Source organism: Tachypleus tridentatus, chromosome 8 (genome assembly GCF_004210375.1).
Source record: "Tachypleus tridentatus isolate NWPU-2018 chromosome 8, ASM421037v1, whole genome shotgun sequence".
NCBI lineage: Eukaryota > Metazoa > Arthropoda > Merostomata > Xiphosura > Limulidae > Tachypleus > Tachypleus tridentatus.
In genome coordinates, this window is record NC_134832.1 from 148,052,481 (window position 1) to 148,067,527 (window position 15,047).

Genomic DNA, 15,047 nt, shown 5'->3' on the forward strand with positions numbered 1-15,047 from the left:
AATCAATAGCCGTGATTTGAGGTGTGTTAAAAGATCCTTTTCAAAAAGAATCAGTCGTGACACGAGATCTTCAAACGGAGCAAGGCATTTGCTGTTCTCCAGAGCATTTAGAAGACGCTGAGGAGCTTCGAAACCAAAACATCCAGGAAAATGATGGCTTTAAGATAGAAATTATTGAGTCATTGTGATGAAACTGGGCTGTTAAGACTAAAAGGCCGATATTTGAAATTGACGAAAGCACACAAGCCTAAAGCTCACATTCTCTGTCATGCTTCGAAATCAACGACATTTTTATGCGTAAAATTCCTTAAAGAAATAGAAATCGCAACATTCTCACTTGAAAACATGACCAGAGTTCGTGAGAGTTTGGGGTCTACCAAATTTTTGTTGTTGTTTTCTTACAGTACAAATGTTTGAAGCGCTGTGTAAATTTCACCATCAGAATCGGTCGGATTGGAAGACGTTTTTTTTTGTATCAAAAGATTGTTTGTAACAACAACATCATCATCATGAAATACAATTGACCAAGTTATGATACTAGGAAATATAGAATATTGTGCTGGAGAGCTATACGTGGTATTTCTTCTGTAACAGAATACAAACATATAAAAACTGTTTTAAAAAGTTCCCCAAAATATTACAATAACACTGGGGAACACTCATTTTGTTGCATTTAAAAAAAGACCTTTCTGTAGTCAATTTTAGTGTGTTGATTTCAAATCTGAAGTCGGTTTTTGTCTGCAAGCTACAGATTTTATGCAATTTGAACTTCAAAATATGCCTTGTAGGCACGCTTGACGAACGAGGATATGTTACGTCTCTGACGATTGAGTGTGCAGCATCCACATATGTAGCAGAAGGCATCAGGCTTGTTTCTGCAATGATATCTATTTTTGGCAGCCATGTTTGATCTGAAACAAAAGAAGAATGATCAAAATATTAGAAGCTATCTATATATATGGACGTGAAAATGCTTATACATGGTTCACGCAAGTTCACATTTGTACAATTTCATTAACCTCAAATTGCATACCAACTAGAGCTTGTAGAGAAAAACTAATTTCAGATTTGAAATCAGCGCCTAAAACTCCTTCAGAATCAGTTACAATATCCAATGCAACTCAAAGTTACTGAAAAAGTGTTTCCCAGTGTAATTATTCAAAACTAGAACCATCAAACGTAATAACTTTGAATGTTGGTAAACTTTTACTTCATCCCCCGACCCAACCATCACACACACTGTATTTTCTTCGGTGGTAATAGTATGTGTGTTCTATTTTTATTTTCTTCTCTTTTTCTTTGGTTAGGGTTATATTATTACAAATACGACAACCAAAAGCTTTCAGCGGCTGAAGGCTATCCAAAGAAAATTGAAGACAATTTCCGTGGTATTCAAGGTTCCAGGTTTTCCAGTATACCAGGAAACATTGATACTGTGTTCTTCGACCAAAGAGATGGAAATTTATATTTTTTCAAAGGAAAATACGTAAGCATTGAAATTTTATTTATTATTGTGTCAAAACAAGGTATGCGTATTATTTACGTTTGAAGATGGCGCCACGAGAGTGAAGATGGCGCTTTTGCAGAGTTTATGTAAGAAGCTCAAAGTTGCATGTCATAATATTTCTTATGTATAAAATGGATTACTTGTATAAGGTATGGCCGATTAGTATTTTAATTACAAGCAAGATTTTGATTAAATTACGTTTCTATCATTCATCTATAGTAGGAATATATATCCACAGACTTTAAGATATAATATTGTTTACCATCCGTTGTATACCTATATTCTACAGTAGGCAGGCCCGACATGACCAGATGATCAGGGCACTTTATTAGCAATCATAAGATAACGAGTTCGAATTCCCGTCGAACTAAATATTCTTGTATTTTCAGCTGTGGGGGTATTATAATGTAACGGTCAATCTAACTATTCGTTGGTAAAGAGCGACCCACCTCGAGTAATTCTGTGAGAAACCGGGCATTCCCGTTTACACATGGCTTGAGTTGTGTAAATTTATAAAAGTGAAGCTGAATTTGATGACATCACAATATATGTTGTCTCAAAAGTAACTCATATGTCGAAGAATTACACATCAGTAAAGCAGGCCTACAACGGCACGAAGTCGTAAGATGGTGATAACTTCTTTTTTTAATTTACAAATATCCTTGTACAACAAGAACATTTTCATTAATCTTTCCAGCAGGAGCGTTTTCAGAATGATTTCTTACAACAGAGATTGCACTCTAGTTCGCCCCCTACCCCTTCAATTTTAATTCTGGATTCACCAACGACTTCTACAACCTCATCTGTAACATTGTACAAAGCCTAATCGAAACAATTACTAGGCTTCTTATGAACACAAACGATGTTTTACTTGTATTTAACTCGCCTCAGAGAATGTGTATTTGTACAGAACTTGACGATTATGTAGAAACCGGTGTGACACATTCATTCTTGTATCAGGTTATCCCATAAGTGATGTCCGAAAAATTAATACACAAAGTGCATCATCATTTCTGTCTTTGTAGAAGGTTTTAATGACTAAAATAAAAAATGTTCAGACAAATAAAAGAAACTAACCCAACTCCACTTTTTCAGATCATTAAGCAAATAAATCTTTGTGAAGATGGATGTGTCTGAGCAGCACATTAGGCATATAATGCTTTATGAATTTAAGAAAGGCAACAGTGCAGCAGAAACTGCATGAAAAATTCAAGGTGTTTATGGTGTGGAGTCTCTTAATAAAATAAAACGTCGAGAGTGGTTTCAGAAGTTCGGTGATGAGTCACGTCCTGTTGAGTTTAATGATGACTTGCTGCTGGCTACACTTGATGAAGATTGTGCTGTAACAGTTGAAGAACTAGCACAGAAGCTTAATTCAACCCATTTAACAGCTCACCGTCATCTGCAACAGCTTGGAAAGGTGTCAAAACTTGGAAAATGGGTCCCCCATGATTTAACAGAAGCTAATCTTAGAACAAGAGTTGGCCCGGCATGGCCAAGCGCGTAAAGGCGTTCGGCTTGTAATCCGAGGGTTGCGGGTTTGAATCCCAGTCGTGGGTGCTTTATAATATGACGGTCAATCCCACTATTCGTTGGTAAAAGAGTAGCCCAAGAGTTGGCGGTGGGTGGTGATGACTAGCTGGCTTACAGTGCTAAATTAGGCACGGCTAGCGCAGATAGCCCTCGAGTAGCTTTGCGCGAAATTTAAAAAAAACCAAAACAAACAGAACAAGAGTTGACATTTGCACTGGCCCGGCATGGCCAAGCGTGTTAAGGCGTGCGACTCGTAATCTGATGGTCGCGGGTTCGCATCCCGATCGCGCCAAACATGCTCGCCCTTTCAGCCGTGGGGGCGTTATAATGTTACGGTCAATCTCACTATTCGTTGGTAAAAGAGTAGCCCAAGAGTTGGCGGTGGGTGGTGATGACTAGCTGCCTTTCCTCTAGTTTTACACTGCTAAATTAGGGACGGCTAGCACAGATAGCTCTAGAGTAGATTTGTGCGAAATTCAAAAACAAACAAAAAACAAAACAGACATTTGCACTTTCGTGAACGTATCTCACTTTTTTTGGACAGGTTAGTGACTAATGATGAAAAATGGATATCTTATAAAAATGTTAAGCCCCTGCAGACAATGGCTCAGTGCTGGTAAACTGGCTAAAGTACAGCCCACAATGGACCTCCACCCAAGTCTTGTTAAACGTTTGGTGGGATATTGTTGGTGTGATCCACTTTGAGATGATTTCACTCAATGTAACGATTACACCATATTTCTATTGTCAACAGTTACAGCGCTTGAACGTTGCAGTGAAAAAACCAGAGGCCTGTTTCGATCAATTGTAAAGGGGTGTTGTGTTACACCAGGCCTCATACAGCAAGGATCACATCTGTAAAGATTGAAGAGCTAGAAACTTTCACATCCTCCTTATTCTCCAGACCTTGTCCCATCTGTTCCAAAGTTTGCTGAACTATCTTGATGGAAAAGAGCTTGGAACACATGAAGATGTTAAAACTACCCTCTCTACATTCTTTTCCTCCAAATCCCAAGAATTTTATAGAAGTGGCATTCAGAAGCTTGTGAATCGTTGGCAGGAAGTAATTAATAATAATGTAACATACATTATTGATTAAATAACATTAAAAGTGTTTGAAATCCTTTCTCTTTTTCTGAACCTAAAATCGGACATTACTTAAGGGATGACCTGATATATTATCCAGCATTCCAGAATCGTCATTCCACTACATATTCTTGCCATTTTTGCCGTGGGAATGTTATAATGTTACAGTTAATCCCTCTGTTCGTTAGTGAAAGAGTTGGCGGTGGGTGATGATGACTAGCTGCCTTAGGGACAGCAGATACCCTTCGTGTAGCAATGTACTAAATTCAGACTAAACCGAACTTTAATTATTTCCTAAATAAACACCTATGTATCTCCTGTACATGACCTTCAGTTTAACTCTGAAACTACGGACTTCCTTTTTATACCGTTTACTACCGGCGGAGTCACGTATTTCACCTTATTGAGCAAATTTTTCAGTTAGTTATTTTAGGTTAAATATTTCGTTGTTTACATATTAATTAAACAGGCCTTTGAAATAGTGTTAAAAACATTGATTTTCCGTGTCGTATGTGCATTATATCTACGTGCAACGTATTCATGACGTCATATCTGCACCCTGAGAATGAGGAAAAATAAAGTTCTCCGTGTCGGGATACGGAGGCGAAACGGTAACATCGTGACCACTATCCAAATCTACATGAACAGAGGATAAAACTTTCGCGAAGTTGGGGGTTGTACATCGCGTAATAAAAAGGTTTTATCAGTATCATATAAGCAAGAATTTCATTATAGCATGATATGAAATATCAAACTTTTGTAAATTCTAACTTATAACACCGTACATTTTAAGAACGTATCATAACACAGGAGACATTGGACATTAAGAGGACCTAATCATCAGCTAGATAAGACGACAGGTCGTATACGTACCAAATTGAAGGTTTCTAATTTAAATTTCTATCTCCTATTGAATGGAAACGCATCGTTTTGATGAATAGGAAGGACAAGTTAATGATAAATATCATGTTCAAACTATCATTCTTATGTTGTTCTTAAAGGTTTACGCCTATGACGTGAACCGAGGACATGAAGGCTGCTGTTTACCAGGATATCCAAAAGATATCACCAAGGAATTTCCCGCCGAAACCCCCGAATCCAAACTTCCAGACAACTTGGATGCTGTGTATTATTCCTACGCTCACCGGTCTATGTTCTTCTTCAAAGGCAAACTGTTCTGGGAGAACAAGTCTTTCAGTCCGTTGGACAAGCATCGCAGAAACAAGATAGTTGGGCCTTGGTCCATCTCTTCGAAATGGTACGATATTTGTGAAGTAGACTAGTAACAATATCTGGAGTCAAAACTAGTTGTTTGGATGGTTACTAATGGTAGTCCAATGTAAAAATATAGGCATCTGTGGTTCACCCCTAAGTATCATACCGTATTAACACACATGGCTATTTCAGTATTATTAGAGATGTTTTTGCAGTCTTCCAAGAATAATCGTATTAGATTACGTAGAGATACCTGTATGAAACTGTCGTTTTAATTTTGATTTTGTATCAGACATAAGCACTGCCTAGTGCATCTTGGATATCGTGAAATAGTTAAAGATTTATTTTTATTGCTAATGATACCTGTATTTAAAATAAGAAAAAAATAGGACTATATATGGTGCCATCTAGTGTTAGAACTTTTAATGCTAATTGTTAAATGCAAAATTTTGAGGTTGTTTACGTGGTGCCCTCTAACGACGACCTTATGGTACGATATAAGTTTGTTGAATGTAAGTATATTTTTAGAAATTTAAAATGTTTTTCCTGGTTGTTTACATATGTATTTGAATCACAACGATAACAATGAAAAAACATAAACAACTATTTATCCAATTTGCGTTACATTTTGATGTATGTGAACTGTTACCTAAACTCCGTGATGACGATAAAACCCACTTGTAGAGAAAAAAATATACATAAAGACGGCTGGTATAGATAGAGAAAACTCTATTTAGAGGAGCGAACAACGTTTCGACCTTCTTCGGTCATCGTCAGGTTCACAGAGAAAGAAAGAAGTAACTGACTGTCAGCTGACCACATGTTTAAAGGCGGTTGTGTAACTGTGTAGGAATGCAGAGGGCGTGCTTATATGTTTGATTATATATTAATATATGTATAAAAGTGTTTCTTCAAACATGTTGTCAGCTATCGGTCAGTTACCTCCTTCTTTCTTTGTGAACCTGACGATGACCAAAGGAGGTCGAAACGTTGTTCGCTCCTATACATAGTTTTCTCTACCTACACCAGCCCTTTATATATATATATATATATATATATATGTTACCTAGACTATTATGATTTGTAGAGGATTTTTAGATGCACTTTTCAGAAATTCGGAACTTTCGTCCAGAATCATTAAAGTAGTGACGAATGAGAGTAATACTACATTTTAAGAAATGTATACCTAACTTGTTTACTGTGTACACGCTTTCAATCTACTAGTTTATAAGTTCATCAGTGATGAAGTAATGCGACTCAGATTTTCGGATGCAAGCCCTTTCTGACTGTTATAATTCGTTTCAGACTCTGTACTATTCATCTACACCTTCAAAATTCAAATGTTTTTTAAATTATTATTCTGTTAAATATAAAGAAAGATATTTATAAACTTTCTCTTGACATGAATCTGTAAGTTTTCTCTTGAACTTGAAAATTGTGGTTTATTACCATTATTTTATTATGTTGCTAAAAGTTAAAAATCAAAAAGTAAGTTTCAGAGAAATCTTAAAATAGATTCGCAGAAAATATTTTAATTTTAAAAACGTAATCTAGATAATTTTAGTTTTCGGTTTCAAAAACCCTTGTAATTTCTTCATAATGCTGTAAAAGGACGTTGAAATGTTTAGGTAGTTTTTAAAATTTAATTAAAACCTTGAATTTATTATCTCAAAACGCTTAATTGTAGATAATCTTTAAGCCTAACGCTACTTGAATATCGTGTCGCCCGTGTATCGAACTGCAGTCTATTTGCAAAGTACAGTTGCCATATTGATCAGTTTGTTTTGTGTCAAAGTACCTACTGTGCTAAATTATATAAAAATTAAGTAAAAAATATTGAGAAAAAATATTTAATGTTTAACTGAATTAAATGAAACATCAATCAGGAGTCTTGAGAATGGGTCTGATTTAGTTCTTCGTTTTACTAAAATATAAAATTACGTATATATTTTAATTTCCAATAGATTTGCTTACTGATTGCTATAATATTTCTAGAAAGTAAAAGTTATTTTGAGTGTTATGTGGGTAATGACTTAAGTTTTGATAGATTAGTTATAATTGTGAAATAATAACCTACAGTTTGTTGCATTACACACCTATAATTGTATGGTTTATTACATTACGTATTTATTAACTTCATTATTTTGGAAATAACTAATGATAGTTAAGTTGTTCAAGTAAAAAATAATCTGGTTACCTTTAATCACTGTTAATGTAGGAAATATGTTTCAAACTACTAAATAATAATAAACGTGCATATATAGTTACGGTATATTATAAAATCGCACCATCTATCGTTGTTAACACAAATCTATATTTTTTCTGTTTTTCCTTGTAGTGCGTGTTTTAGTTTCGTAGTTTAAGAGAGAGAGAAAAAAACCCGTTAACTACAGTTACCCAGTTTTTAGTTGTTGTTTTTTTTTCTAGTAAGTATGAATAACAATCTTAATTCGAAAGTGAAGGCCTATCGCAGTAAACCCCCGACGATATAGCAACACAGTGACAATATAAACACCATTATATGGCTGTGTGTTTACTAGTTTATTTAAAATCTTGTAATTTCTCATGGTACTTTCTCTTAATTCGAACAAACCGATTATGGTGTTTTATTGCCTTCGAATTATCATTCTTTCATTAATTTATTTGGTGAAAAAGAAAACCAGAATCTTCCATTAAAGAAAACAAACAAACAATAAAGCAATTGTTATAGGTACCAGGCGTAAAAGAAATGACGTATACAATACGGGCGCAATTTTTAAATTTAAGACATACCTTCATTCGTGTAGTGCCAAAAACATTTAACAATCCAATCTGTTTCAACAGTGTAAAACTAAATTGTTGGTTTACACAGATCATTGTAGTGTTGGTACGAAGGAGGTTAGAGGTTAATCTGCTTTAGAGCTAAATATACGAGTTTCGCGTTTTTAATTAAATCTCGATGGGAAGAAAAATAACTGAATTGGCCTGAGGTTAGGTAACAAAATCCGTTCTGTACTTATAACCCTAAGTCATGGTGACCAGTGCCTTACATAGATTTAGTTGTGCTTGGGAGATTCGACTTTATTCAAAATTTAATATTAGCTTTTGTGTTTTCATACGATTAGTTTCGTTTGTTACGCGTGCAGGTAACTTGTCTCTAAAAGCTGTCGCCCTCTGGTGATTCACTGGTGAGCTGAAAGAGGTATACTGTTAGATTTCTGGGTTCGATTCTCGTTAGGATTATAACGTATTATAAAACGTATATAATTCAATATTTTAACAAGTAGTAATTTAACACTCCTACGAAAAGTGGGGCCTAATAGGCCCCAGAGCAACTTGAAAAGTTATTAATATTAGGCTAATAATTTTGTATTTAAATGAAATGAAATCAATTTTGTATTTAAATGAAATGGCAATTTCATTTAAATACAAATTTATTAGCCTAATATTAATAACCTTTCAAGTTGCTCTGGGCCTATTAGGCCCCACTTTTCGTAGGAGTGTTAATAATGCAGTCTGTTTTAACAAATAATTATTTTTTGCAATCTGTTATGAACGTTGTAAAATCTTTGTTGTAATCTAAAAACAAACAAACGGCTTTTCCCTGTTGAAGGCAGTAATAGACGTGGAACATTTTGGTGATGAATATACGCACATAAAAGTTAGTACAATGTCAAATATTTACTATAATCGTTTACATGCCTATGTATTAGAATAAGTAATGTGGATATGTCTACCTGTACAGTTTCTTTTTATAATAATTTTTAAAGTAATCCCGCTGGTATAAATGACCAAATTAGCAGATTTCTCTGTGGACTTTTAGTCAAATGTAAGCGACGTTAAAAAACAATGTTTAATGAACAAATTCGGTCCATTAACAACAAGTGAAAATACGAACGTGTTTCGCGCACAGTTAAAGCTAACACGATGTTTAATTATTGGAAATGAACTTGTAAACACATCTGTTACTGTGCGTTCTCGAACAGTCCTCAATTCCATCCATCCAAGTCATGCGCTCTAAACGTGTTTAACTATCAGTTTAGTATAATGTGAAATTACACTACAAGAAATTGTACAACCACGTCTGTACATTCAAAGTGTTTAATGGTGTCATGTTTTGGTTGCGTTTTAGTTTTTAATACGTACATTTATTTTTCTTGACGCTGCTGTTTGCCAGAAAACAGTAAGGTTTAAATGTTAAATGTGTACGTCATTTGTCTACGTTTTATAGTGACGTAACATAAAATGTTGAATATCTGGCACGTGATTCACGTTCCTTATAAAAGAACATATTTACCGTGTAGACGCTTGTTAAGATTGTTCTGTCTTTATTTGTATATGTTCAGCAAACTGAAACAACTTGTTACATCCACCCGTGCTTTGCGTTGTTGTTCAACGAACCTGCGTACTTTTAGTCCGTTAGAATGTAATGATTTACCATTTCACTGTTAATATGTCCAATAAACACAACTAAGGTTAGGCTGTTTTATGAAAGAAAACAGAAAAAACAACTCGAGCCATGCGCGCCTGCAGGATATATTACAGTGTGTGGGGGTACATGACATCAAAGATATAAGTAGGAAAACTCAAATGTTTTCTTTTTTATCCTTTAAACTTTGCTCAGATAATCGAGGGGGATAGCTGACCCCCTTGCTGACCCCCATGACTCCAGCTATGTTTTTATATTTCTCTCCAGAAAATAGGATTTAAATAACAATGCAAAACAAAATCAGTGATGTTGAGAAAACCCACTTGTAGAGAAAAATATATATATGTAACAACGGCTCCTCTACGTAAAATATTTTCTCAACCCAAACGAGCCGTTTTACATATATATATTTTTTAATGCAAAACAAAGTTACAAGTGGTTAGTATTTATGTGAATAAATAAGTTATGTTGATTCATTTATTCTTTACCTATCATTGAAGTGAAATGCTTCTATATTAAGGTAGGCCTAGCTCCCAGTTCCACCTGTTATTGTAAATAATAATAAATGTATATCTCTTACCAAACTTCGTTCAAGATACATAGGATCATTTTCACCATTTTAATTTTGCGTGTGTGTGTATACTGCCAAGCAATGACGTCTTTATTCTTCTGTTAATAATACAAAGTAATGAGCGACACTATTATTAATAATACAAAGTAATGAGAGACACTCTTATTAATAATACAAAGTAATGAGAGACACTCTTATTAATAATACAAAGTAATGAGAGACTCTCTTATTAATAATACAAAGTAATGAGAGACTCTCTTATTAATAATACAAAGTAATGAGAGACACTATTATTAATAATACAAAGTAATGAGAGACACTATTATTAATAATACAAAGTAATGAGAGACACTCTTATTAATAATACAAAGTAATGAGAGACACTCTTATTAATAATACAAAGTAATGAGAGACACTCTTATTAATAATACAAAGTAATGAGAGACACTCTTATTAATAATACAAAGTAATGAGAGACACTCTTATTAATAATACAAAGTAATGAGAGACACTCTTATTAATAATACAAAGTAATGAGAGACACTCTTATTAATAATACAAAGTAATGAGAGACACTCTTATTAATAATACAAAGTAATGAGAGACACTCTTATTAATAATACAAAGTAATGAGAGACACTCTTATTAATAATACAAAGTAATGAGAGACACTCTTATTAATAATACAAAGTAATGAGAGACACTCTTATTAATAATACAAAGTAATGAGAGACACTCTTATTAATAATACAAAGTAATGAGAGACACTCTTATTAATAATACAAAGTAATGAGAGACACTCTTATTAATAATACAAAGTAATGAGAGACACTATTATTAATAATACAAAGTAATGAGAGACACTCTTATTAATAATACAAAGTAATGAGAGACACTATTATTAATGACTACGTTAGTTTTAAGACGTTTCTGTAATTTATTTTTTCATTCGTTTCTCATATAACTTGTTAACAATTATTAAAAGTCCGTAGACAACACAGTTTCAAACTGTGGCTAGTGTACATTAATGATACGAGTTTATATATTACACGTGTGTTCGTGTCCTATACATGTCCAGATAAGAACTCGGTAATGTGTATTATACAGATCTTTAGACGTAAGTTTTGTACAAGTATACAACTAGTATAATGTTTCTCTTAGTGTTTTTATACTACGTGCGTCAATGAAACTGCCCAATGACAAGGGAAACTGAAATGAAGTTGGTTATATTATGCTATCAGTATATCAATAGTTGAAACAATAACATTAAAAGCCCATACAACGTTAATAGTTCGTGAGACTGTATATTGTTATTATTTCATTATGACATATAAACAAGGCAATCATTGTTTAATTTCTGTGAAGAGTACGAGTGTATAAGACATCGTAACAAACAAACTTATTCCATCAAATTTATTTTTATCTAAATGGATACTCAACGTTTCGCTTTACAGCTTTCTCAGGAACGTTTCATTAAAACACAAACCGTAACCGACAGCACGTAGTTGTTTCTTTTAATATATTTGTATTGTTAGATACAATTTGTGTTTTAGTGGAACGTTCCTGAAAAACTGTAAACTGAAATGTGGATTGTTCAAGTGAAGCAAAACGTGTTTGAGTTTATAAGGTCTGTTTCTTGTATTAAAAGGCATCAAATCAATTTCATTAGTCCAAAACTTGATATTGCATTATTTCTCGTATTTTATTAGTATGGAAAGCTAAATATAATGAAATTCGTTTTCTCTGTTTTCAAATTCGGTTACCATGGAGTAAAACAGTTCGACCACGACTGAAAAACTTGTGTGTTATATAAAAATTGTGATAGACAAATACTTAAGTAATTATTTAGTAACATCTGTCACAAGAGCCAGCCCGTTATAAAAAAAACAACAACAAAAAAACACAACGAGTACTTGGTACAATCATATTGTTAACTTCAAAAGGGCTATCAGAATCATATATAATAAATCATTAGTTTTACGTACCGTGAAACTAACACAGTAAAGCCTAAAGGTGTACTATTATTAAAGTACACGCATGATGCATTCTTTACAAGATGATGGTTCTAGCGATTCTCGAATTAAAAATAACGTTTCTACAATGAATAGTAAATCTAAGAAGGATGGTATAATATGGTACCACCATAGTATAATCCATAGAGCTTTTATCATGTCATACTTCTATTAATATTTATTTGTTGTTTTAACGCCGAGCTTCATGCATCGAGGACTATCGAAATAACCCTATGTCACCTTGGTTCGGTACTTAAATATATTGAGCTGGATTGTGTGGCAGGTGTTAAATAAATATCGGTTTTTTCTGTGGCTCGTGCTTGTTGTACACTATATTAAAATAATGTGTATTAAATGAACGTTACGATACACTAGTTCACTAATAAGAGATTTGGATAACTATAACACGACTGTTGTATAAACACAAGTTCTGTGGGTTCATTTAATTAAACACTTTGTGTCGTGAAGTCACTTTTTATGATGGACATTTGTTTGAACTATTCACAAGTAGCACATGGTGTAAACTAATCATTCTTACTGTGAGCTAATTCTAAGATATTGTTTTTATTCAGTGCTTGACTTTTGTCTTTTATGTGTTTATAAAATGAGTTATATCATTATTATGTGTATATTTTACACAATTTAACATAAAGTTGCCCGCATCAACTAACACGTTTATGTTATGTTTTGTTAGTCGAAAATTACTCTATTAAACCAGTAAAAACCAGTTGACTTGTGTTCTAGTGAAGCATAAATTATTCAATTATTAACAAGGTTTTTTTACAGCAAAGTTGAAGAGGTAAATTGAAGCGAACAGCCATCATTAGAGCGAATAGAAACAAAACGAAAGTTTTGTTTTTTGTTTTATAACTTCATGTTTGAAAAGTGCTTTACTCAACAAATATAAATGTTATTCTGTTAAAAAAATATTTTCATATAGACTTCTAAATGTAACTATATTTAATGACAGTTACGTGAAAGGTTTTCTAATTAACATTTTCAAAACTTCACCTCACATTACTTGCACACGTGGTCGTGTTTGTAATTTTTTGGGCAGTAGAACAAAATATTGTTTCAAAGAATGTAGTTGGGCATAATCCTTGTGAGGATTAGATAAGCTAACGAGTTAATACGACATTTACATAACACGAAATTATACCTAGCTAAACAACCTTGTGAGGTTGATCCAGCTATCAATTAATACTCGTCAGAGACTTCACATACAAACCATGATTTAATAGAGGAATATTTATAATATTTGAAAGTTAACTCTGTATCTAAACGTGTAACATGTGACAAAAGACCCGATAAATTGTGTTGGACAGTGAGTATAGTCAAACAAGTGATGTGGTCTTGCTTGCGTATTGTTTTTTTTAAGAATTTTGCTAGCAATTGTTATTATCATTATTTTTGTACTTATTCTTCTATAGAAATAAACGTTTTTTTCCAGAAAGATTCTTTGAAGTGATTCAAACTTACGAGATAATAAACATTAGAATTATCGAAGCTGACATTCCCATAAACGACAATCCCGACAAAACTTGGATTATTAAGGTGTGTTATCTTTAGAATTTCTTCACGACCCAACTATAAACCTTACAATGTACTTCACAGACTCGCACTTTATAAACTGTTAAAATATTTTCCACTGTCTTATTAAAGTACGTTAAATGCAAATTAACTGTACACCATGGAGTTCACATTAGACGTTGTGGATGAATAAAATATGTAACTCGCCATGTTGAGATGTTTATAGACAAAGGACAAGAACTGACTATGGTCAGATATTAGTGAATAAATGACAAGAAATGACTGTTGTAAGATATGAGTAGATAAGAACTGACTGATCATCTTGCAAAAGAAAAAGGACAATCACTGTAGTAGGTTGGTAGTAAACTAATGACAGTAATTAAATGTGGCAAGACAGTAGCAGTAGACTAAACGCAATAACTGAGTGTGGTAAGACAGTAGCAGTAGACTAAACACAATAACTGAGTGTGGTAAGACAGTAGCAGTAGACTAAACACAATAACTGAGTGTGGTAAGACAGTAGCAGTAGACTAAACACTATAACTGAGTGTGGTAAGACAGTAGCAGCAGACTAAACACAATAAGTGAGTGTGGAAAGACAGTAGCAGCAGACTAAACACAATAAGTGAGTGTGGAAAGACAGTAGCAGCAGACTAAACACAATAAGTGAGTGTGGAAAGACAGTAGCAGCAGACTAAACAAAATAAGTGAGTGTGGAAAGACAGTAGCAGCAGACTAAACAAAATAAGTGAGTGTGGAAAGACAGTAGCAGCAGACTAAACAAAATAAGTGAGTGTGGAAAGACAGTAGCAGCAGACTAAACAAAATAAGTGAGTGTGGAAAGACAGTAGCAGCAGACTAAACAAAATAAGTGAGTGTGGAAAGACAGTAGCAGCAGACTAAACACAATAAGTGAGTGTAGAAAGACAGTAGCAGCAGACTAAACACAATAACTGAGTGTGGTAAGACAGTAGCAGCAGACTAAACACAATAACTGAGTGTGGTAAGACAGTAGCAGCAGACTAAACACAATAACTGAGTGTGGTAAGACAGTAGCAGCAGACTAAACACAATAAAAATAAGTGAGTGTGGAAAGACAGTAACAGCAGACTAAACAAAATAAGTGAGTGTGGAAAGACAGTAACAGCAGACTAAACAAAATAAGTGAGTGTGGAAAGACAGTAG

At 33.8% G+C, this 15,047-nt stretch overlaps 1 protein-coding gene across 3 annotated transcripts in view; it reads left to right on the forward strand.

The window, feature by feature from the left end:
• The window catches only part of LOC143223724 (matrix metalloproteinase-21-like), a 59,745-nt gene extending 45,960 nt beyond the window's left edge, over positions 1 to 13,785 (forward strand). For all 3 annotated transcript variants that reach the window (XM_076452063.1, XM_076452064.1, XM_076452065.1), the window contains 2 exons: positions 1,308 to 1,486; positions 5,128 to 13,785. In XM_076452063.1, the coding sequence (XP_076308178.1) occupies positions 1,308 to 1,486; positions 5,128 to 5,409 (461 nt within the window). In that variant the 3' untranslated portion in view covers positions 5,410 to 13,785. The remainder of the gene's footprint in view (positions 1 to 1,307; positions 1,487 to 5,127) is intronic.
• Positions 13,786 to 15,047: the final 1,262 nt, after the last annotated feature.